Source organism: Schistocerca nitens, chromosome 8 (assembly GCF_023898315.1).
Source record: "Schistocerca nitens isolate TAMUIC-IGC-003100 chromosome 8, iqSchNite1.1, whole genome shotgun sequence".
Taxonomy (NCBI): Eukaryota; Metazoa; Arthropoda; class Insecta; order Orthoptera; family Acrididae; genus Schistocerca; species Schistocerca nitens.
The window spans coordinates 138,997,646-139,024,266 of NC_064621.1; the positions used below are offsets into that span (position 1 = coordinate 138,997,646).

The window sequence follows — 26,621 nt, forward strand, 5'->3', positions numbered from 1 at the left end:
TACTCAAGCAACTGCACTTGAAAAAGTTTTTCCCTGTTCAACAGTTTTTAAGCAAAAATCCATTAATGGAGTGGAAGTTGTTCAGGAGAAATGATTTAAAGTTAGATTTAAAACTCGCTTTGTTACCTGTCAGAAATTTTATGTTATTGGGCAAACAATCAAAAGTTTTTGTTGCTGCATATTGAACTCGTTTATGAGCCACTGACAGCTTTAATAATGAGTAATACTTGTCTTTTCCCCATCTAGTGCTGTAGGTATGGATATAATTTTTTTGATCAAATTGTGATGGATTACTTACGACAAGATAGATTTCATAGGGCTCTGGAGCTTTGTTCACTTTTAGCTGGTTGCATTCTTCGCCAACAAGGCACCAATATTAACCAATATATGCCATAGGATCGATAATGACCCTGCTACAACCTGACAACGTCAACATATTATTATCAATGGTCAAGTCAAAAGATGTGTGCTTTGTAAAAATAAGGCTGTCAAAATGTGCCACAAATGTAACAAATTTACATATCAAATTCTTTTTAGATGGTATGTTTTATGTACCTTTCTTACCTAGTTGATTACTTATAATAGTTCATAAACAACAAAAGCAAAATGAGGATAATGGAATGTAGTCGAATCAAGTCGGGTGATGCTGAGGGTATTAGATTAGGAAATGAGACACTTAAAGTAGTAAAGGAGTTTTGCTATTTGGGGAGCAAAATAACTGATGATGGTCGAAGTACAGAGGATATAAAATGTAGACTGGCAATGGCAAGGAAAGCCTTTCTGAAGAAGAGAAATTTGTTAACATCGAGTATTGATTTAACTGTCAAGAAGTCATTTCTGGTAGTATTTGTATGGAGTGTAGCCATGTATGGAAGTGAAACATGGACGATAAATAGTTTAGACAAGAAGAGAATAGAAGCTTTTGAAATGTGGTGCTACAGAAGAATGCTGAAGATTATATGGGTAGATCACATAACTAATGAGGAGGTGTTGAATAGGATTGGGGAAAAGAGAAGTGTGTGGCACAACTTGACTAGAAGAAGAGACCGGTTGGTAGGACATGTTCTGAGGCATCAAGGGATCACCAATTTAGCATTGGAGGGCAGCGTGGAGGGTAAAAATCGTAGAGGGAGACCAAGAGATGAATACACCAAGCAGATTCAGAAGGATGTAGGTTGCAGTAGGTACTGGGAGATGAAGCTTGCACAGGATAGAGTAGCTTGGAGAGCTGCATCAAACCAGTCTCAGGACTGAAGACCACAACAGCAATTAAATAGTGTTACTGGTGCAGAAATACCGAATGTAGTGGCATAATGCACTGTTTTAACTCTTCGAATTTTAAGTTTACTCAAGATTAATCATCTAGTGCTAGTCATTCAGTAGCTAACACTGATCATCACGGCTGCTTGATTTGGGTATGAAGTCTTTTGCAACATTCATATACACAATACTGTTAACATTGTACCATTAAATGAGTAATGTGCCGTCTTACACTATACACCCTAAATTACAGGGAGATTATGGTCAAGAAGGCATGTCCAGTTTTGAATGTGCTATTGAACAGGGTATTTGAGCTGGATCTGTGGCAAATGAGCAACACAGCCAAGTACACTGTTGGTTGTGATCACACCATCACATCACTTTTGGAATTATTGAACCCAAGGTGAGCAGTGTGTAATGGAACACATTATTTTGGTTTAGGTTTTAGCATCTGTGTTCCCAAGATAAATAAGTGTATATAGCTGAAAAAGTAAGAGGGAAAGGGTTGAATATGAAGTGATTTTAGTTGCATTTTCATGAATGGTGCAGACACTGCACACCATTCTGCTTCACAGTGGCAATTCATAGGAAAGAAATGCATACTGCTAAGTCAAGGAGAGAAATTTTGTGTAAACTGTGCTGAATTATAAAGAACGACATAATGGAACCACCATAAGCAAACGAATTGCCAGACATGTAATATCTAAAGACCTAGGCTACCCATTTGGACAAAGGAAATGTCTATTCCTGGAGAATGAGTATGGGCATGTGAAACAACTGTGTCAAAGATACAAGTCGATGGGTCATGGTAGAAGAAACTTTCCTGGGCATAGAAGCAAGGGGCAGCCTAACGTGAAAACTGCAGTCAGGTCACAATGTCTTTCTTATGGAATTTGTTCGGGAGATGAGCTAAGTGACACAAAGAGGACTCGACGCAAGCCACAAATTCATTATTTGACACCCTGTCAGCTGATGAGCATACAACAGCTGAACCAATTAGAGTAAGTCATGGCAGAAAAGAGCAAGGACAGAACACTTTAGGGAGAGTCCTTTGTGCTTGGAACCTGTGAGAACACTTGTGCACATTCTGCTCCAATGGTGTCTTGAAGAATTCGAGATACCTCACTAACCACTCGTTTTAAGATTGTAGCGAATCTGCTGTCCAAAACTGCACCTTAGTGTACACACTACAGCTCACGATGTCGTGCAGGTCTTTCCATCCTGATAATCCAAGATTCTTCTCACACAGCCACCAATGCAAGGAATGTAAATGACATCAGCCACCTAACTCTCACCTCTCCCTCCTGGAACTTGACAATCCCCTGCTGTTTGTAACCATTATCTGACTGCAGACCAGAGCTTTTAATTCCAAACATATGAGTAGTTAGCACGCAAAGAGATCTGGAAGCTGTAGCTCTACAACAGCCAATAAAGATTTCTCCGAATAAATTTTTCACTCTGCTGTGGGGTTGACATTGATTTGAAACTTCTGGCAGATTAAAATTGTATGTTGTACTGGAAACCAAATTAAGAACATTTATGGCTACCAGGAAAATGCTCTACTGAATTTGTTACCCAGAAAACTTACAACCCACTCTCACAGCTCTACTTTGGTTTAGAAAGTAAGAGAGAGGTACTGGCAGAAGTTAAGCTGTAACCGCAGATTGCAAGCTGTGACTGAATAGCTCACTCAGAGCAGTCCAAGAAAGGTAAAGGTGGAAGTTTTGGTAAGTCATTCAATGTAAAAATTTTGTCTTCTTGTTAATACTCATTTGCAACATTTTAATACAGGTACTTACCAATGTTAATGTTTCATTGCCCGAGACCCCACTTTTTGGGATTGCATGTGTATGGGCCATCATGCAGGACGGAGAATCACTGCATAAATGTGGGGAGGAAAAAGCTTTTGGTTCTCTCATGAAGTGCCACCTTTGTCTGGATTTGTCCACAGAGCTGGAACTGGCCCTGGCTAAAAGAAATGCCATCAATGTAGCCAAATATAGGTCACAACGTGTATAAATATTGTATATAGTGGGAATATTTATGTCCATCTATGTAGTATTTTGTATCCTCTTATTTTAAGAACCCAGCCAATTCCACACAATCTCTAAATCACGGTGTAATTTGGCATTTTTCACACCAATAAATCATTGAAATATGTGACAGAAGCAATACATGAAGGGAAAAAATCATAGAATCAACTGGGGATTGAATGCGAGACCTTTTGACTCATATTCTGGCACTTACCTAATGAGTCACAGAGCTACAGCAAGCAACATGAAAGGAAAGAACACCCAAAATTAAATAAACATGTAAGTTCTGTCTCTATCTCATAATGGAAGAGACAACAGACAACAAAAGACAACCTACTTAAAACACTGATTATTAGGTTTATTTTATTTCAGTTTCATTAGAAGATTATGAGGAAAGATTCTTGTTGTCCACAACTCCTCACTGTATCCACAAATTTATTTTCACAGATGCCAAACATATATAATTTGTCTAGCATTTTTTTTTTAAAGAAACTTTCAACATTATCTTATAAACAAATTTTCTCTTATTTTCACACATAAGAAACAAATTGTCTGCATCATACACACAAAAATCTTTAATAACAAACTGTTACACATTTTCTATCAGTGTCACTGAGTATAAGAACTGACCTAATAATCTGGAGTACACATTGAAAAAAACCTTCAAGGCATTAAGGATTATAGCAGAGAGCTACAAGATAGTATGATTTATACAGTTGTAATGTTTCTTACAAAGACTGTAACTGGCTCTCCAGCTGCCGCCAAATGTGTGGAATGTTGCAACTATCACAACAAATCTTAACACTTTAGTTTTTAATACCATGCCACAGCTATCATAAAAATTTTAATGGGAAATCAGAAACCAGCAACACAAAAATAGGGCGTACAGGTAGCAGTACAGTCTCCAAGGGGCATTCTGGTTCACCTCAGATGCACTACATATACATCATGCCTATGCCACATAAAAATCAGTCACGTACATACATTTGTTACTTCTCTCAAAACTTTCGTCACTCACACACTGAAATCACTCAACATACATTTCTGTGCGTGCAAATATTGTTTTGTAAGAGCCCTTCATAAAAAGTAAGAGGCCTACACTTATAAGTTACATCACCATTTGTCACATTCACTTTTTCAGTACACGCAACAATTTGTTGCTTTTTAAGCTGTTCTCAGCAATCATCGCGGTTCATTAAAAAATTGAAAGTATTTGTTCATCAGTCTACACTTTCCCAGTCACTTCAAGACAGGTGACAATTTATGTCGATTAGCCGTCTTCTTTTGGAGGAGTGAACCACCCTGTGAAAAGTAAAACCAACAATTAAAACAGCAAATTAAGATGTAATCTGAATGAATGTGTATACAAGATAAATACAATGAAAGGATAGATGGTCCTGTATGCTTCTGCCTGGTAAGAATACTTTGAAAGAATTTATAAGGACCCACAAATATTGCAACTCCAGATTAAGCAAAGGTAAGAACTGATTGTGTTCTAAAACTTTCAATTTTTATGGCTGAAAATGTTCGGACAAGAACATCAAAAAATTTCACAATTAAAACACCTTGGCCTTGTATTTAAGATTTCTAATTCAAGTGTGACAAGGATACACCCCAGAATTTTATTAGCCCACTACAACGTGCTGCAGGGGATGCACAGAACATGAACTAAATCTGTTTTATGGCAGCAGTAACATTTTTGTACAAGAGAAAGTACATAGATAAGACATTTTAGGGAAGGTGACAATGTGAAAAGAAACTGGCACCAGTTACAATCAAACCAATATTAATTTATTTAATACATTTATAAATAATATGTTCTTACATATAGTGTATTCATCGAAATAGTGTTGTGGTATAAAAATTAGAGCAAACAATACAAATACTGTATGCTAGCAGAAACATCAAGTCTAATATACAACACAAAGTGTTACTGTTACTGACACTACAATTACAGTCTTTACAAATAAGTGTCGACAGTCAACTACTTGTTAATATAAAAATTTGGCAAAGTGCCCTCTTGATATATCAGACCATGGTGAGCTTTCCTATAGGTGGCTTTAGAAAGGTTCAAAGTCATGAAATGTTAAACTTTCAATTTTTTTGCATTTTAAAAAAGTAAGACTTTGCCCTTTCAGTTGATATATAATTTATTCACTTCAGAGAACTACAACTATTTTTAAAATATTTATGAAATATGTTCTGTGTGGGCGTGACTTACTGTGGCACCGTTAAACTGTTGTCAAATGTCGTACTCATGAATCTACACGCTCATCATGTACCTTTTAGTGATGTGAGAGAAAATAAGTGTTACAAAATAAGTGTTGTGGCTAACCTGGGTTAGTTCGATATACATCACTCACTTCATTGTCGCATGTTTCATGTTTATTTACTCTTTTGTAATCCTGAAAATATTTGTAGTGAATTATGTTCACTGATGTCTCTATTTTATTGAAGGATAATCGTGGGCAAACAAAAATGACTAGAAATCCTGTGAAGGCTTTTAAGAAAGGAGAAATGCTGGAAAGCCAAAGGTAGGTGTTATTACTGTAAACAATAAAGACAATAACCAAGTGTGTGAACCTAACCTTGCTAGTATACCTGCCCACTGATATGAAAGTGAGAAAGGAAGTACTTTGCAGAGGAAGCTTGGTTAAGTTAGTGAAAGTACGAATGTTTTACAGGCAAATCGGATGTGAATAAAATACTTGCTGTGTCAGTTCTCAACGGAATTTTTGCAAACTGTGTAAGATGTATTTAGTGTAGTGCAGTGCAGTCAATCTGGAACACACTGTAAAAGAATCACATAGGACTCGTCAGTGAAATGGAACTGAAGTGTGGTAAGTGTTCATACATAACCACCTTTTGAAACAGTGTTGCTGTTGCTCCAAATGAAGAAACAAGCAAAATCTATGAACACAACATTAGGTTTGTTTATACCTTGTGCACAATTGGTAAGGGTGCTACTTCAGGTGCAGTTTTCCATGACATCATGAATCTTCCAAATCCTCCAACCAAGTTCATGAAGTATAATAGATTTATAGGGCCTGAAGTAGAAGATAACTGTATAGAATCTATGAAAAAAGCTGTGGAAGAGGCAGTAATAAAAAAACAGTGGTTAACAGAGACTTGACTAAAGCATTTAACTGTACCTGAACTGTTGAAAAAATGTGTTCATGGAAAACTCAAAATCCCAATGAAAGGGTAAATAGTGTTGTATGGTCAAGAATCCCCAAGACACTGTTTGTTGCAATAGAAACACTTCACTTTGGTGTGTATGATGCTGCTACTACTTTCAATGATGGCAATGTTGTAAGACGAAAAGTATTTTGAAATATGGGAATGAAGATAGGTTTCAACATTGTACAAATGATGCTTGCTTTAGACAAGGAATATCTTTGGGCTGTTGACAGGGCACTAAATAGTCTAGACATATGAGACGTGTTCAAAACAAAACCAAACTTTTGAAACAGTGTGACAACCAGCAGAGAGAGCGTGCTGCAGCTACTGAGCACGCCTAGTGGCAAGTCTAGAAAAAAAACTGCCATTTGCTACATGTCGCTCGAACAATCAGCAAGTGAACCACAGCCACTGAAGTAAGCACGTGTACAACCTGCTCCTTGGATTAGTGCAATGAAGGAGCTTGAAGAACAATGCGAGAGAGAGAGAGAGAGAGAGAGAGAGAGAGAGAGAGAGAGAGTGTGTGTGTGTGTGTGTGTGTGTGTGTGTGTGTGTGTGTGTGTGTAATTCTGCTACAAACTTGGAAAAACTTTCATAGAGACACTTCACATTCTTAGCCAAGCATATGGGGAGGACTGAGTCACATGCAGTGCTACGAGTGTTTTAAACATTTTCAACAGGGCAGAATGCCAGTCTGCAACGATTACAAGTATGGTTGTCCTTCCACATCAACAGATGATGGCCACGAGGACAGCGTTCATGCTGCGATTTACAGAAATCATCGTTTAACTGTTTGGGAAGTTGCTGAGGAGGTGGGCATCAGTGTAGGATCATGCCATCAAACTTTGAGCAAAAAACTTGAGGTGCATCCGCATCAGTGCAATATTTGTACTATGTTTGGCGACCGAAGATCAGAAAAAGGCCCGTGTTGAAATGTGCGAGGAATTGCTTGCCGCTGTGAATGACAATGAAAACTTTCTTAAGAAGAACGTAACAGGCGAAGAGACTTGGGTGTACAGCTATGATGCTGAAAGGAAGATGCAGTCATCGCAGTGGGTAGACAAAGGGTCACCACGTCCAAAAACACCATGCATGAGTCAGTCAAAGATCAAGGTGGCTAAACAAGGACAATATCAGGGAATTCTAGTGCACATGAGGGCTGCTGTGCACAACAAGAGGCCTGAATTGTGGAAAAACCATGTTGGATGTTGCATCATGACAATGTTCCAACTCACACGTCACTCCCTTGTCTGCACCTAATGTGTTCCAAGAGGCGTTCCAAAACTGGAAGAAATGATGGCAACAGTGTATTGCCAGTAGAGGGGACTATTTTGAAGGGGACAGTTCTTAAAATGTTGTACGATAAGCAATAAAGCTGAAGTTCGGTTTCTTTTTGAACACACCTTCAAGAAGCCAGAGTAAACAGAAGGACAAAGACGAAGTTGGAGGAGTAGTTTACCGAAGATGAAGATAATCCATCTTATGGACCTGGAATGCACTAAAAAGGCAATCAAAACTTTATTGCTTGAATCCCAAAAGTTTGATTTTTCATACAAATTACGTGTTTTCTCAGGATCTACCAAACCAATTTGCTTCAAATTTTCATGAAATGTTACACAGTCCCTTCTGCATATCCTGACACAGCCGTTTTTCCAAAAACCTGCATATTATTGAATTCATAAACAAAAAATGGCGCAAAAAGTAGTGAATTTTTGTTACAATATAAAGAATTACTCTCTAACAACTTAATTCAAATTTTTAAGAATACCTGTCTTAAGTTGTAGCCAATACTCCAATAGCTAAAATACTTTCTGAGAAAACATGTAATCTATAAGCGTGATTTTAACACTGGAAAGACAGAACTTTCTCGAGCCCCTTACTCTTATTGTATTATAGAAGACATGGGATGGTCAACTGCTGAACACTTCCTACTGTGCTGTAGATATGTACTAGTGTGTATCACTGTATGCTACATAAATAACAAATTGTATAGCAGTGCATATAATTTGAATTCTGCAGTCCCTAAAATCAACTGGCATTTTGGAATGATTTTTCCAAATCACACAAAGTCCTACACTGGCATTTATTTAAAACTTTTCTTTCAAGAATCTTTCTAAGCCGCTCATTTTCCTGTAAGGTCCCCTAATGAACAATGTAAATACTTCATCAACAACCTGGCATGAGTTTCATTAGAAAATATGTGAAGAAACTGTCTTCACATATTTGAGTTGCTTGCAAATGTGGTAGATTTCACATGTACCCTCTTATTTGGTATTGATGCTATACACTATATTTCTTCATCTCCCGTAAGAAAATATGAGAGTAACCAAGTTTATAAACAACTTACACTATGGACAACACACAAAAACAAACACACACACACACACACACACACACACACACACACACACACACGTCCAAGGGAGGATTCAAACCTCCGACAGGGAGAGCCGTGCAGACTGTGACGAGGCCTCTGACCGTGCAGCCTCTCTACAATGCCTCAGAGTTCTACATAGCTAAGATCTGACCAACCCAGAAACTACGCAGTAGCAGAAGCTTAATGAAGATTTCAAATGAATGATTTCTTTATACAAAATTAATGTGTGTTGCAATTAGCTTAGTGATATATCAAAACTAAACATTTCAGATGTATGGTCCTACACAGGTTTCATATTATTCATAAATGACACCTTTTTTTGTAAAGAAAAATTTCTCAGCTTAGTTTAAATAATTGTTTAGGCTAAGCCCATCACAAGGGAGTGAAAAATGTTATATATATCTGGTTCAAATTATTAGATCATAGCAATGCAATTAAATAATCCAAACATAATCCAAATAATACAATATGACATTCATGATGATATAACCTAAATTGTACATTATTCTAACTACTACTATCATTTTTACACCACTGTCATATTTTCTGCTGTTAGTGAGTGCTTTGGATCTCCATCTCCTGTGAGCCATTGCTTCCTTCTTAATTTCAGTGTTTCAGAAGACAACTGCGCAAAAACTACAAGACATATATCAATGGATACAGCACTTGTCCAAGTTTTTAACTCACAAAATAGGTGCTTAATATGGGCACCAATTGTGACAGGGCACATCTCAATCTATTTATTGAGTTGGCCATTTGCAGGTAGTAATTACAACAAAACCCCCTTCTTACATTTTTCAGTGGGCTGGCCCAAGAAAGGGTACAATGCAGGAAAGTGTAAAATACAGGAAAGCATAGGAAGTACAATAGCAATAATGAATAAATTAATCTTACAGTCATTCTCTTTACGTGTTCAAGTCATGCAATTAAAAAAAATGCCTATTTAAAAAATTGGAATAATTAATTGTTTTTGTTTCTTTCTAACGGCACTTAGTTTTACTCTTTCGTGAAACCACATTAAAAAGAGACATGTTCCAATGTGAAACTTATTAAATAGTTTGACGCGACAATATGAAGATGAGGATTTGCCTACAATTTCTGGCACACCTGCCCCCTAGTGCAACAAGAATGTATTACAAATCTAAACTTGGAGAGATGCTGTATCCAATGATATGTCATTTTCCATATGTCTTGACATTTGACAATATTATGGAAAGGATAGATTGCTTCACACCATATTGTGTGTGTGTGTGTGTGTGTGTGTGTGTGTGTGTGTGTGTGTGTGTGGGGGGGGGGGGGTCTAATTTTGAAGAAGAGCTTTTTGTCAAACAGCTATCTATCTTGAGTCTCTTATATTGTACCTACCTGTGACTCAACATCTACGCTATATTCTTTCCATAGCATTATCTTATAGTCTTTGCACTGTCTTCTTCTGACACCCTGGAGATACTCATGAATAGCCCCAAGACCGCTACGGTCGCAGGTTCGAATCCTGCCTCGGGCATGGATGTTTGTGATGTCCTTAGGTTAGTTAGGTTTAACTAGTTCTAAGTTCTAGGGGACTAATGACCTCAGCAGTTGAGTCCCATAGTGCTCAGAGCCATTTGAACCATTTCTGAATAGCCCCATATTTCCAATCCAGTTTCTTTTCCTTCTTTTTCTTTTTATTACATTCAGTTACTGTCTTTCTCTTCCACTCTCCTTGACACCACCTCATTTTTCACTCTATCCATCAACTTAGTTTTCCTTCTTCTATCTTGTGCACAACTCCAGCCTTGCTCTATTTTTCTTATTGTCCATTTTTCTCAAACCTTTGTCCCTATTGCTACAGAAAGGACACCTTTTCTCACTAATGCCTCTTTCACCACTGCTATCCCGGTATTACCTGTGGTTTCTTTGCTGCTCTTCCAGTTACTTTAATCTTGCTTCTTAATTTTTCAAGCTTCTGTACATGTCCTCATATTTCCTTGTTCTGCATATTACCTTGGTTCTCTCTGCATTGATTTTAATTCCATAAGTCTTTCCTTTAGCTTAAACTAGCTGCAGTGCCCGGCGTCACCCAATATGTTTAATATTTGCCACACAATGTGATTGGGACTGTGGCTTGTCGATGCTCATGGTGATTGCAGACCACATGAGAAACTGCAATCACTTTAAATCAAAGGCCATATTTGAATCACTGGGTGTCAACAGAATGTGACGAATGAATCTGTCTTCACCTGCGACATTCACAAAAATCATGTTTTAGGCTTCCTGCTTACTTTTGGAAATACTACACCAATTTTAAACCAAAACTTTAGTAATAACAATTACATCATAAATTATGCAACCAATTAGTAAGTAATTGTTTGCAATCATGTTTCTGTCTAATTCTTGAACTATCACTTGTCCTGCAATCTAATGACATCTGATGGTACTACCTCAAGACAAACCGTCACTGTAATTTTTGCTAACAGCAATTACAGTCAGTTTACCGCAATATATCTTTTTTGTTAGGCATTTAATTTTTCATTAATTTTCTTTGTTGTTTCATCTGAATGTAGAAATTTGAAGTAAATCAGCCAAGATCTTTGACGTAAATCGCTCAAGTACTTTTAGAGATTTTTTGGTAACAACCTTTCATCTTTATATCAAGTCAAGACTGGGTTAAACTGTAGATGTGTATGAATTACAAACATACAGATACTCTTCTTTACATAGAAAGATGGTATCCACTATATTCTGCAATTCTTTTTCATCTGTTACTATGAGAACCATGTTGTCTGCAACCCTCAAATACCATATTATTATTCTTATTTTTATCTCCTTGTCATTTAGTGGGCAGTTGCGTAGCAGCCAATTAAACAATGTCTCAATGCAAAGGGCATCATTTGTTAATCCAGAATGTAGAGTGATCACTAAAATGGCTTAGAGTGCGTATTTCTGTTAAGGCTTGTAGTGATGTGTTCCCCAAAGGAAATCACCCCAACATAAAGAGTGAACAGAATGCTCCCAATATATTTGTTATTCTAGTCATGCCAACTGAGCAGTATAACACTGAGAAGTGCATGCCACCAAGTATTATTCACCACAAACTTGTTCAACATGTCGCATCCACAATTCAACTATATGAAGTAAAAGTTGTCACAATAGTGCTCTTTTAACTGCACAGTGTACCCATACGCCTCTTCCCCTCACCCATCCTTCCTTCTCTCTCCCCACCAATTACCAATTACCTTCCCTGGAGGCATGTTATGATACTGAAAACAGCAATAAAATAATCTACAAGAATGCAAAGCTTTATACTGTCTCTTGATATTCAGAGGATAATCACACCAAGTACTGAAAAGGAATAACTGTTAGTGCCTGAAACTGAGAACAGTCAAACACGTTTCCAGTAATATCAGTTACGAAAACATATAATGGATCGTTAATGTACCTAAGCACAACAGTTGAGGCCTATATTCATAACACAACAAAGTGACTGATATAACAAACTTACCTGGGAATCCTAAGACTGATAATGCACACCGAATCAAAACGGTGGCTTGTAGCAAGAAGGAAGATTAAAGAGTATAACATCCCATCGATGACTAGGTCATTTAGAGAGACCACAAGCTTTGATTGAAGGATGGTAAAGGAATAGGTCATGTTCTTTTGAAGGGAATCCACCCACTATTTGCCTTAAATGATTTTCGGGAAAGAAGGGAAATACTGTACGAAAGAATGAATGAGTTTAGCACTGCACTGGGATTCAGCACAAACTCTGACTAGACAAGGATGGATGTAAGAATCATTCTGGTATTCATTTGAAGTGATACACGCAACAACAGATAATGTAAATACATATGTATATAACCTGGATCCTGCCAATACAAATCTCATTAACGAATGCCAGATAGATTCGTGGAAGAATCCTTAGAAAATGAAGTCCATTCACAAAGGAGGTAGCGTACAAAAACACTCATTCAACCAAAACTTTACTGCTAGTCTTGTGGCGGCAATAAGAGACTGGACTAAGTATTAATTGCTAACCCCTGAGCAATCTTCTATTTGCTTCGAAGATTGATTACCACCTAAGACTTTACGGAAAAGGCTATAAGACAGAAGGCCATACATAATACCCGCAAGGGTAACTATGGGAGTTACCAATCATTAGTATACAGTTCTTTGTTTCAGCAGATACATACTGTATGTAACTGATTATAAGACGTGGATTTTTCCCCCACATTCGTCATTCGAAAAATACGGGGTTATCTTATATTTACAGACTAAGCAATTGCTGCTGAGGTCAACGTTCTTACATTGTTCAATAGATTAATATAGGGGGTTATCTTACATTCACAGATGGGTGGGTGGTGAGGTTTCAAACTACTTTATTTTGAACAATCCTGAAGGTAGAGCTTAGCAAACAATGCTTGCATTCCAGCCTTCCAGATATGCCGAAGCCCCTTGCTCACGCCATCATATATTTGACTCACAGTGCTAGTGCAAGGGATAACTAATGAAGGAACTATGGTCTAGTCACAACAACAATCTACTGCTCTGCCTAAAAATTGACAACCTCGAGGTTTTAAATAAAAGTTTCATATATATGGGTAACACACACACACACGCACACGCACACGCGCGCACACACACACACACACACACACACACACACACACACACACACAAACTTATTTTGCTTTCCCAATAAAGGTACCATTCAAAGGCGAAAATCTTGTCCTTCAAAAAAGCCTTTTGAAAATGCAAGTAGATCCAGATGTTCGCAACAGATGGGAGTACCATTCAGTCACAGGAGGGAGCAATCATACTGATATGCAGCAGATACATGACTCATTCCTTAGCTACATATGACGTAAAAATGATCTTGTATGTGTGAAACCCTAGCATGATGGCCCTAACCATATCAGCTTAAATAAATAAATAAAGCATTTGTACAATACTCTCTAACTGTATCCATCAATGCTCAACATTATCAGTGCTAGTGATAAAGTTCTCAGGTGGACTGCTCAGATAATCTGAAATCTGTTATTGCTCTTGCTAAGCAAAAGTATCTACATCTACATCATCATCATCATCATCATCATCATCATCATCATCATCATGAACAGTTTTCAGCCCCAGGCTGGGTACGCTTGAAACGTGTGCCTCACCTTCTGGTCCTGTTATCCTCACTGCCTTTCTTAATATTCCTATTTACAATCATGTTCAGTGATGCTGCAACAGCCTCGTGATCAGTGATTCCCCATGCTAAATGGAGTTGAAAAGTTCAGGCTTGTTGGTGACCAGGGACAGCCAACATGTTATTTTCACCAAACAGTTCTCTGATTAGGTGCTGAAGGTAATTTACAACAGGTCTATTCTTCAAGTTTCCACTGCTCTGAGGCAGATGTTTTATAAACTTCTCAAGACCATGTTTGATCCACTTTTAATACTCATCTTCACCCAAATTATTTCGTGTTCACAATCTGTACTAATATCACTACAGATTAACATACTTTTTTTACAGTTATATACATACCTCCACCACCAGCGTTCAAACTAGCTTTGCAATGAAATTCCCAATTCTGATTTGATGTGCACTCTAATTTTAAGGGAGGTGAAGAAAGGCTTTGATTTGTATTTAATTTACAAAAAAATTATTCTGCCATAATGATTCCATTCATCATCATTTTTATCATCACCACTGACGGGAGACCTATTAATGTTGTCACCACCTTCCAACACAACATTGTCCTCAGTTCCATCCAGTGAATTTGTGATTTTTAAGGATTTTTCCACCAGTTGTAGCAGGATAGAGTCCCATGCACATATTACCCACTCGCAAATCTGGGACAAATCCGGCCACTTGATTTTTCCACTCGGTACGAACTTGCAGTTTTCAGTGGCCATCCATTTCGTATATCACTGTTTACGTGCAGCTTTGAATGACTAATTTATATGTTGCAGGAAAGATGTTAGCCCTCCAGGGATAATGACCAAGTCAGTTTCCTCTTTTTGTAGCTTGTCTCATGCTTTCTCAGTTTTATGTCCGCGGAAGCTGTCAAGGACCAACATGTTACATAAATTCAGCAATTCATGAATGTTTCCAAACATGCATCACTCCATCAACCACATGGTCATTGGCCATACACCCTTTCAGATTCGCTCTCACAAGCATGTCTTCCACTGATATTTTCGGAATAGATTTCCTTTTAAATATCACATAAGATGGTAGCTTTCGTCCATCGCCAGTTACACACAATATCACTGTACACCTCTGCTTCTCACTGTAGCCAGTTCATATCATGATGCTGGATTCCCGTTTCCTGTTTACAATCTTGTCAAGTGACATCTGAGACTGGCATTTGACAATGTTACCAATTTGCGATAATATGTAAGAATGTTCAAAGAGAAAATTTATCACATAATTATGAAAATTCAATACTTTTCCCTGTAATCACCTAGAAGCTGTTAAGTGATGATAGTTTGCCTTCTGAAGCCTAACATATTTTGATTGAAAATATCTTGTGTGCCTCAATAACTGAGTGGTCAGCCCGGCAGAACACCATGCAAAAGGGCCCGAGTTGATTCCCGCGTGGGTCGGAGATTTTCTCCACTTAGGGACTGGGTGTTGCATTGTGTTCACCATCATTTCATCCTCATTGACACGCAAGTCGCCGAAGTGGCATCAACTAAAAAGACTTGCGCCAGGCAACTGGTCTACCCGATGGGAGGCCCTAGCCGCAAGACATTTCATCGAAAAATTTTGATAGCCAGCCCAGCTAGCTTTGAAACCAGTGATGCCTAGTTCTTTGGGTAAAGCCAATGCTCTGAGTTGCGTACTTCAATGATCACAGCACATCCATACTGTCGCATCTTATCTACATAGTCTCACAGCCATTTCCTGAGGTCCAGGTGCTTCAGTTTTTGGCCATGAAATGCCCTGCGATTACCATTCCTTTCTTGAATGCACTTTTTTTTGCCAGTCGCAAATATAACCCTCGCTCATATCATATACTTTCTTGCTGCTGCATTGTTTCCAATGTTCTCTGCTTCTTCAATAACTTTACGTGTTTCTCTAGCTGTGTACAAGCAATAATGAGAACACGTAGCCACAATTAACAAGTTTACATATGGTTAATAAGTCACTTCATTCGTGCTACTCACGCTGCAACAGTGCTAGAGTATAACAGGATCTACTGTGGGAAGCAGAACAGTACTAACCTTATTACAATCATTCCGCACACACCAATTTTTTTGTCCTTAAATTCAGGAAAAAATACGTGCAGATTATTTGTGTATATATAACAACACTATATTAACATTTTCTTTCTCCAGCGTTCCACGAAGAATGTGACTGTCTCTACTTAATGGGAAGTGTGTTCTTCCAATCTGAAATCTTATTGGTCCAGTGGAGTGATTTCTCTATCCAACTACTCACATGTACATGTCACACATACTCTACTAATCACTTAGGCACATTCTGTGTGTAGTGCATGCATGACCCATTGGGGAGGGGAGGGGGCAACAATTCTCCAATTGATGCCAGAGGTTAAGAAAAATCTGCACCCAAAATTGTCAACACAATTATCTGAGCCTTTGATTTAAGCCTTCCATTCAGCTCAAAATCAGACGACCAATCTGGCTTTGGGAATGATGATGCAAAACGCTCCCACTCCACGAGAGATAATACCTGTCTTTACCAAATCAGTAAGCTACCTGCAATAACCAAGGATGGCCTCTAAACGCATGCAGCACACATAATTTGTGTCGACACAACCCTCACTTTGCAGCTGGGAGCACCCAGTGCTCTCAATCTCTACCTGCAGAATTTGCTCCCCACGTCTGATGCGACTGCCAAAAGGCAGAGTGGAGACTTACCTCCTTTCCCAACCTGCCCACTGTTTCCCTAAGAAGCTCCATCACCACCTGTTTGAGCTCCCAATCCTCAAACCTGTTTCTAAGGAGTAGTGGGACAACCTTGCAGCCAGTAGCTTCATTCACCTTCCATTCGGAGAGTGATGACCCTGTCACCGTTCAGCATGCTTCATCAGGTCAGTGCCAACCGGCTGGGATGTGCAAACTGAAAGGTACTGTGACACATGGGATACTCAGCAGGCTCCAGAGATGCTAAAGCATTCGTCTCGGGTGCCCCACTGTCACCACATCCCAGGCCAGCAGCCTAAAGCATGATGACCATGGCTAATGCAGCTTCCAGCTGTTTATGACAGTGATCAATTACTTCTCCACCTGTAAACAACAGATGCAGTTCCCATTCATCCATACCACAAGAAATAAAACACTAACCCAACGAATTTCTGGGTGCGACTTATGTTCCGCCGCTACGTTACTTCTGGTGTTTACTACGCTCCCAAGTCAGCTCCCACAACCCAAAATTATGTAAAAACTCAGAATAAGTTAGTACACACTAGCCAACGCTTCTTCACTATAAGATGTGAGACAAAAACTAAATTAAATCCTGTGTATGTATTTGGGGATTACTAACAACAATATAATGCTTATTTTTAAGCTCTTGTTTCCTGCAGATTGTTGGTTTCAAACTAGGTGATGAAACTAATGCATCATCAAATGCAAAATGCTTCTTATGTACATCTTAAATGCAAAAAGCAAACAAGGATAACTGATCATCGTAAATGGGGCAGTATACTGTAGTATGTGTTACTGTATTGCACCCTAAAGCAAAAGCAACTGTTTAAAAACTAAACAACACTGTCTTTGCTGTTATTATAGAAAACTAGAAAATTAAATTGATGTATGTTATTTTTTCAAATAACAGTACTGGAATAATAATACATCCATTACTGAAGTTTTGTTGTTATTTGCGTTTGATATTTTCAATGTGTTAGGTACAGTACGTTACATTTGTAAAATATTTTAAAGAGAAACACACAAGAAAGTGCAGGCTTTTGTGTAATTTATGTATAGAATATTATTTTTCATTTTGCTACTGCTGATTAATTTTTGCAATACAGTAACTGGAACAAAGTTGGATCCTTCACGACTATTATCCTATACAGCACTTAACAGAAAGTTTTAACATGCTCAACATTTTACATCATTCATTATCCACAACAGTGCTGACATTATTGAACAATTTACATTGTTACTAATTTTCTCTTCACTTATTAAAAGGTTTTACATTCTGCTGTTATTTTACTGCTGTACATCCCGTATAAACGTAAGAAAAATTCCTCTTCAGTCCCTCAACAAGTACTGTATTTCTGCTACTTTTCAAAGTGTTAACTCCATGGCAGCAATACGAAATTTTTATCAAAAAACCCAGTTTGTACCACTATTGCCTATAGCAACCGTTAACAGCCAGTTCCTTCACTGTTATAACTGGTTTCGACTATACACACACTGTGGTGACCGAGATCTTTCCATCATGAGGCTACAAACAAAGTTCATTACAACCAGCAGTAATGGGGAGTCTTTCCACTGAGTATCATCAATTACAACAAATTGAGCCATTCTAAGAACAGCTGTTGTTCCCTGAATATGGAAGCTAAACAAGTCAAGTGCTTCCTTCAGCATGCTGTCAGTCCTGCAGTCCAACGGAATAATGCCAAATGCCATGTAGCATTGAATGTCCAAGTATTTCCCACAATATAGCACAGTACTACTATTACCACAACCAGCACGTTTAGCAGCTGTCACAAACTGAAAAAATATATAAATGACAACCACCTAACAGTCTAGTAACAGTTTCTGGGAGTACAAAACACTGAATAGTGTACCCAAGATCCAAATGAACTAGTGGCCAATAGATAACAGAGCTCCAGAAACTATAACCGACCAGTCTTTTAATCATATATGTGCCACATGTTTTACTACCAATTTCTCCACAATAAATATTATTTACACGCATTCTGATGTTATTTAATTTTATTTCAAATAATGGAAACTCCAGGCAGGAATATAAACAATGTAGGTAAAAACAGATTACAGAAGACATGTCAAGTTGCAGATGGGCACAACTACAAGACACTTACATAAAGATTTCGGTCCAGCCTTTATCAGTAAAAAAAAAAAAAAAAAAACACACACACACACACACACACACACACACACACACACACACACACAAGCACCCAACGATGCATTCCAGCTTGAGATGCTGGAGTTGGTGGTCATGTGCACGTGAGGTGTGCTTGCTTTTGTGTGAATGGTGGAGTACCTAATTAGTAACTACTCTCAAAACAAGAAGAGGGTAAAGTACCTCTAATTACTGGCTTAAAATGACACATGGAAAATAACAGATGAGAGAGGTTATGTAAATACAATAAAGTGAATTACAACAGCAGGGAATATAATAAGTCTGATTTTATATGACAAATGCAAATTCTAAGACAAATACTTGTCTCCCACAAGGCATTTTGCTACAAATTGCACCATCCAAATGTAACTCACTGACTGAACCAAATTCTCTACTCTCACTTATTTTTGGCATAAATGCTTACACTTTGTTTATTATACAGGGTTATTCTAATGATGGACCAATTTTCAAAAATTCATATGTATTAAAGTACAAATCCAAAATGAACAAGCTTTATACCAATGAAAAGAGGAAGTTTCGAAGCTTTTGGCAGGCAGGTGCGGATGGTTTCAGGAGTGGCTAGTAGAGATCGCGCGGCCATAAGGCCATCATTCCATTTCACTGTCAGTTGTGAATGAGATGGCAACTGTAGAGCACAAGGTTTCCTGCATTCTTGAGTTCATGAAAAGTGAATCACAAACTGCAGTGCAGCGGGCATTTTGTACCAAATCTGATATTCAACCATCAACTCGCAAAAGCATTAGCCATTGGTTTAAGCAATTCAAACAGACTGGGAGGCTGTGCAAAAGGAAAAAGGACAACTGTGTGTGCCAGAGGATGATGTCCAACAGATTCAAGAAAGTTTTGTGCGCAGTGCCGGTTTGTCTACCAATAAAGCCAGTCGATAACTTGGAATACCCCAACCAACTGTATGGAATGTTCTGAGATGGCATTTGCGATACAAGCCCTACCGATTACAACTCATACAGACTCTCAACCCCAATGACAAAGAGATGTGTTCAGGCATTTTGTAGTTATGTGCTAGCAAAGGGAGGATGACATTTCTACAGTGTATAATTTCGTGCTGAAGCGACATTTCGTCTTAGTGGAAATGTCAACAGACGCAAGTTCGCATATGAGGTTTGGAAAATCCACATTCACCATTGCAACACGAATGAGACTCACTGGAGATCAACGTGTTCTGAGCTGTATCCGGAACGAAGATTTACTCTGCGAAAAAAAATGTAATGGGAATCACCTACCTGGACATGTTGGAACAATGGCTGTTCCCTCATGTTATGGAAGATTCCTGGGACTTCATTTTCCAACAGAATGGAGCTCCACCCCATTGGCACAGTGATGTACGAGGCTTTCTGAATGACTCCCTTCCTCAGTGCTGCGTCGGTCGCAGGGGACTTGAGGACCTAGCTCTGCACTTCTAGGCACCGAGATCTCCTGATCTAACACTCTGCGACTATTTCTTATGGGGTTATGTGAAGGAAGCTGCTATGTCCCACCTCTATCAACCACTATGAAAGATATGCAGAACCAGTTTACTGCTGCTGTGCACTCAGTAACAGCAGATACACTTTCGCATGCGTGGGGCGAATCTGGCTACCGCGATGATGTTAGCTGGCCAACAGTGGCCACACTGAACATTTTTAACATTTAACACATTTCCAATTATTAAATAATTATTAAATTAATATCAAACATAAAAAAATACCTTGTAACTTTCTCTTTTCATTGGTATAAAGCTTGCTCATTTTGGATTTGTACTTTAACAAATATGAAGTTTTGAAAATAGGTCCATCATTTAGGTTAACCCTGTATATGGTAGGTGATAGTACTATGGACCTGTGATGTTAAGATTTTCAAGTTGATGCGCATGTGCACGAGACTCTAGCTCAAAAGCAAACTTGGGAAGTTTCCAGTTTGGTTATGTGACTGTCGATGACTCAACGCCTCTACTATTCGGTGAGTTGTTATCTGTAAACTTAAATTATTTAGCTTTGTGAATGGTACAATTTTCATTATCTAACGCAAAGCATAAGTACATCACTTAAGAGGTCATCCTCAAAAACAAAACAGATACTTACCGTTTTTTTCATGGATCTGAACTAAGGATTTGAAGGACTGCTGTGCTCTTGCGAGACTATATTGGCTCTGGAAGAAAAAAAAAAAGAAGATTCAAAATGAAGATCAACAGGCAGAAGAAATAATTACAGTATAGTAAATGCTTGCAGATCATAACGTGTTCCAAAACAAAACACACCACAGTTTATTCTTATAGCAGGTACCACATCAGATATGAACACTGAACATGACGGACAATTCATATTCAAGCACAACTGGCTAATCAAACAATTTTCCTCTAACACTGCTGGCTATTAACTTCTAAGACTTAAGTACATTATCATGCACAAACGACTCACAGGTGTTAGAAGCCTGACACAGAACACAAGGTCTAAAGCATGTTGTATGATATGAACAACAACCAAGATACTATCCTGGTTCTAAGAGAAAAAGTAGACATTAAGTTATCTGTAGCTGTTGAAAATGTTACACTAGTATTCCATTTGAACATATTATAATTTTGTTAATGATTTGATTCCTGATTCAAGTTCACAAAACACGCTGTCCGACACCAATACACATGTATGATCTCACATTTTAATGGCACTGACAATATGTTATACTGTCCACCTGTTATATCAAAACTAGGCTTGTGTAAAACTGGTGATTCTGACTATGTGCATTGTTGTGTTTCATTTCTCCAGTGCTTTTTTATTGTGAAACGACTAATGTGTTACTGGGTTGTTGTTGGAGCAAATACTACTAAAGATCAAAAGAAGCATACTTTCAAATGCCTCAATAAATGTGCCATGATTTTGGTACAGTGTGACTTACAATGTAACACCAGAACAGTACATGTACCACATACACACTTTTGGTGCTACAATGAGTGGCCTCCAATCACTGCACAAGTATCTATTTACTACATGCACTGCTGTGTGTCCTGATAAGTGCTTTCATGCAATTACAGTCACACATTTTGTCATTATTTGTGTCACTCCTTGCAAAACACCAAGCAATGTAGTGTAGTGGCAATGCATTGGACTAATCTTCGATAAGGAAGCATATCTTGAGTTATACCTTTGTCAAGATGCACTACTGTACAGAAGTCACCAAGAACACGTATCAATCCTATCCTGGATGTAACACACAATGACTATAAAGACAAATGTGATGGAAAATTCCAAGCCAGTGTTTTCTTCTGAAATACAAGGAAATATTCAGCAAGTACAATTTAGAATATTTTAATGTGAAGAAAGATTAGAGTTTTAAATGTTGTACATTTAGCTTACTGACAAGAGCAAATGAAGCTGCCGTAACAACCATTTACGAACAGAAGAGATCTAGCCCCAAGACAGTGAAATGAAGGCTATAAGCCAGCACAGAGTAATCCATGTAGCTGAAAATTTTTATTTACAAACTGTACTCAACACTCCAAAATGACTTTTTAGATAATATTCTACCTGAGAAATTAGGGCTGCTCTTATTACTTGTCGAACTGGATTACTGGTATAGGACAATCATCTGAAATCTCCACAGGCATCTTCAACTTTCTAGTGGTGCTACAAGGCCTCACACAACTGAGGATGATACAATATGGATGTGTGGTCAGCATGCTCTGTGTGTTTCAACGTTTCTGCACAAGAACTGTCCAAACTTAAATCTATCGACTCTGTACTGTTAATGGAACACATGGTCACAGCATCTACACCCGCAACAACTGTGGGGGTTTGTCATGAAATGTGTCATTACTGACCAAGTCTAGATCTCTAACAGCAACTTTATTGTCAGTTGTGGCATAGTCTTGTTGTTCAACAGGGTCCCATCAGCATTTAATGGTGTGACATTTGACTATGGTAGTGAATCTGTTCAGGTGTGTGATGATGAACTACTTTCAGTATAGGTGCAGTATTTTGAACAACGTGAGGTGTAGACAGGGACAACAATCTTTACTCAGGGGTGGTGATCCTCTCTCCGAGAAGAGACCTTGCAGCAACCCATATTTAAATGTAATGTATTTACCCGGGTATAAGATGACCACGATTATAAGATACGATGACCACGATTATAAGATACGATGACCACGATTATAAGATACGATGACCACGATTATAAGATACGATGACCACGATTATAAGATACGATGACCACGATTATAAGATACGATGACCACGATTATAAGATACGATGACCACGATTATAAGATACGATGACCACGATTATAAGATGACCACGATTATAAGATGACCACGATTATAAGATGACCCCTTTTTTTTCTTCAAAAGGCTTCTTCAGAAAAAATTTATTTTTAACTTACTCTAAATAATCAAAATTACAAAATTACTTCTGACATGAAGTAACTTCCCAAAAAGTTAACATTATACCTACTCTAAATTTATACCATTTATTGATTGTCTATGTACTGATAATATAAGTAGTAAAATAAATGAAAAGAAATGGTTTATATTAATTTGCAGAGCTTTTTTGTACATTTTTTGCTTACTAACCAGTGAAATATTATATGTGGCAGTGAAATATTATGGCTGGAAGAAACTTTTGTTTCCATGTAATCTGTGGACCACTTGCATCTATTCATAACTGATGTAATGGAACAAGATGTGACTTTCTCCTGCTGGCAGATAGTGATGCCTGGTGGCCACATTTATTTGAGGACAGTAAGGATTTCCTTTTATGCTCTGGCCTCCACCTTTAGCCACATATCCACATCATCTAACACATACGGGCTGCGAATGCCAGGTCAAGACTCTAGTAGTTACCTCTTCATATTTAACCCTAGAGTGGGTGCATCTGTTTCCGTAACACGAGTGGGCACATGGCGCACTTTGTATACATGTAAAGAACAGTCATCTTTATGCTGCCAAGGTAAACATGTATGAGCAAAATCACAGTTTAATCTTAGTTTAATTACACAACGATAATTTAAACTTATGTAACATGAACTAAAGAATTGTTTTATTAAACAATAATGGAATTAACTTTCATTATAGTGTTCTGTTGCCACTGACAGGTGTTACCAAGACAGTAATGACCCACTCTAAGCATTAAAAAGCATGGTATCTCAGCCAACCACTTATTCGATTACCAATTATCTCCCACAAATGCCCCTCATCATGGGATTGTGCAGCTAGCTCTGCTGCCCACTTGGACATATGATAACTCAATTTATCACCATGTTAGCTGAATCAATAATGAAGGAATAGGCATAGGCTCGCAACAACAATGGAACCACGCAAAACCATTTTATTTGCAGTTGGCGCACTTTATACACAGGCGCGCCCACTCGAAGGTTAATAAAACAGAACAGCATACGTAGCGATACCTTGGTGCTATCTCCCTATGGGACAAACCAAACAATTCATGTGACCACAAACTGCCACTGTTTTGTACATAGGATCTGGACCAGCTCACAATTTTTGGAGAGAGTAACATTCTGCTAGGTAATCAACATACATAAATACTTATTCAGAACAGTGAAACATGTAACATACCTACAAAATACGTCTGAAAGATATTTCACATTAATTTGTAGCACAGTCTTATATGACCTAAACTAATATACTTTTCACAAAATTGCTATGTATCAAAGTTCAGAATTTTACTGTTTTGGTTTGTTTCATGGTACAGCAGATTTAAAAATGCACAGTATTATCCTTGCCATTCACTTTTTGCTTGTTTATGCCATCTGAAATGTGCATAGCAAATTTATTTTTGTTTTTTGGCAATAGTCACAGGCTGTTTACAAAGGTTGGATTTAACTTTGCTGCAAACAAGAAATAAATGTATTATAAAGTGTGTTGGACAGTTGGACACAAAATATGATTGTTTTGGTGTGGCACTAATAGCTTTATCAAATCTTAATGTTTCACTACTAAGTAAGAATGCATAAAATGTTTTCAATTTGTACTTAAATCATAGCTAATTGCTGCAACAGCAGAAACTGTGCTTCAGTTTATGTCTTTTATCTGCATTATTCTGAACCAAAAGAGAACCTTTACATACACTCCAGTCATATCACATCATAATAAAACTGTTTTTACATTATCTTGTGTATGGTTCAAATGGCTCTGAGCACTATGGGACTTAAGATCTGTGGTCATCAGTCCCCTAGAACGAGGAACTACTTAAACCTAACTAATCTAAGGACATCACACACACCCATGCCGAGGCAGGATTCGAACCTGCGACCGTAGCAGTCGTGCGGTTCCGGACTGAGCGCCGAGAACCACTAGACCACCGCGGCCGGCTATCTTGTGTATCAGCTTCTGTTAATACTATTCTGAATTTACTGGAATAATTATTGAAGATTCAACTTTTAAGTTGACAGCAGGCAAAAAGGCTGAAGTTTTGGAAAATCACATGGAAAACAATGCATCCTTTTATGTTCATGAAACTTTATATTATCTTTACAAAAAACAAAGATGCTGTGACTTACCAAACGAGAAAGCGCTGGTAGATAGACACAATAAAAGACACACAAACACACACACGAATTTCAAGCTTTCGCAACCCAATGTTGCTTCAATAACTTGAATTGCGTGCAACAAAGTGCTATTAACTGAAAAACTGACCAGGCTCTAATCTGTCTTACTACTGAAAATTATCACTTTCCTAGATAATGACACTCTCAAAAGATATAACTTTTTTAAACTGCCATATACCAATGAAAGTGAACCACGTTCCAACATCTAAATATTTCTCTGGCATGCTTCAATATATAGACAGTTTCTCACATCGGAATTCTACAATGGAAACAAAACACATACTAGGCATGTCAGCCTCACACACACACACACACACACACACGGGTTTGAGTTTAGCAAGAAGGATGACGTAACACAGGGCCAGCCATGGTGTGCAAAACTACATGCCTACAAAATGTGCTGCATACAAGCTGTCCATTACTTGGTACACTTCTGCTTATACTTGGTACATCTCTGCTTGCTCAGTTCTTCTTGGAAGTACTCAGTACAATGAGACATTTTTTTTAGTAGTGCAACATAACTCTATTTCTTCTAGCACTTGGCGCAGCTTTCTTCAGTTGACATTACTTTCTTCAGCAGAATTGTGATGTCAGCACTGTTTGTTCTTTGCTATTTGTTTGTGGTACAAAGGAAGTTTAAAGGTTCAATGACTGTTTGCAGAAACAGGGGCAGTCTCGAGGTCTACCACCAAAAGCTTTTAAAAACTAATGCATCTCACAGAAGCTAATGATGAGAATTCTCAATACAACAATGGAAACTCCAGGATGTGATGTAACAATATTTGAAAAGGATGGTTGCTACTCACCATGTAGCAGAAACCCAGAGTAGCAGATATGCTCAATAAAAAGACTGTCAGGAAGTGAGCTTTGGGCCAACAAGGCCTATCTCCAATGAAGGCCTTGTTGGAGAAAAGCTTACTTTCTGACAGTCTCTTCACTGTGCTAATCTGCGACTCAGCACCTCTGCTAGATGGTGAGTAGCAGGAATTCTTCATACCTTTATACAGTAACATAATCAACAGGTACTGCAAATTTCCAATAGAATGGTACTACATCACCACACAGAAAGAAATCAAAGATTTAGTTGATGATGAAAGAGCAAAAAATTACAATGCTCAACAGGAGATCTGTATGGGATTAATTGTTTTGTACACCAAGAAGCACTTTGTG

General features: G+C 38.1%; 1 protein-coding gene across 2 annotated transcripts in view; it reads right to left on the reverse strand.

Annotated features, from left to right (window-relative positions):
* Window positions 1–3,630: 3,630 nt before the first annotated feature.
* Window positions 3,631–26,621, reverse strand: part of LOC126199234 (ubiquitin-conjugating enzyme E2 Q2) — an 86,925-nt gene continuing 63,934 nt past the window's right edge. For both annotated transcript variants that reach the window (XM_049936025.1, XM_049936024.1), the window contains exons 7-8: window positions 20,974–21,040; window positions 3,631–4,595 (exon numbers count right to left, since the gene is read on the reverse strand). In XM_049936025.1, the coding sequence (XP_049791982.1) occupies window positions 4,564–4,595; window positions 20,974–21,040 (99 nt within the window). In that variant the 3' untranslated portion in view covers window positions 3,631–4,563. The remainder of the gene's footprint in view (window positions 4,596–20,973; window positions 21,041–26,621) is intronic.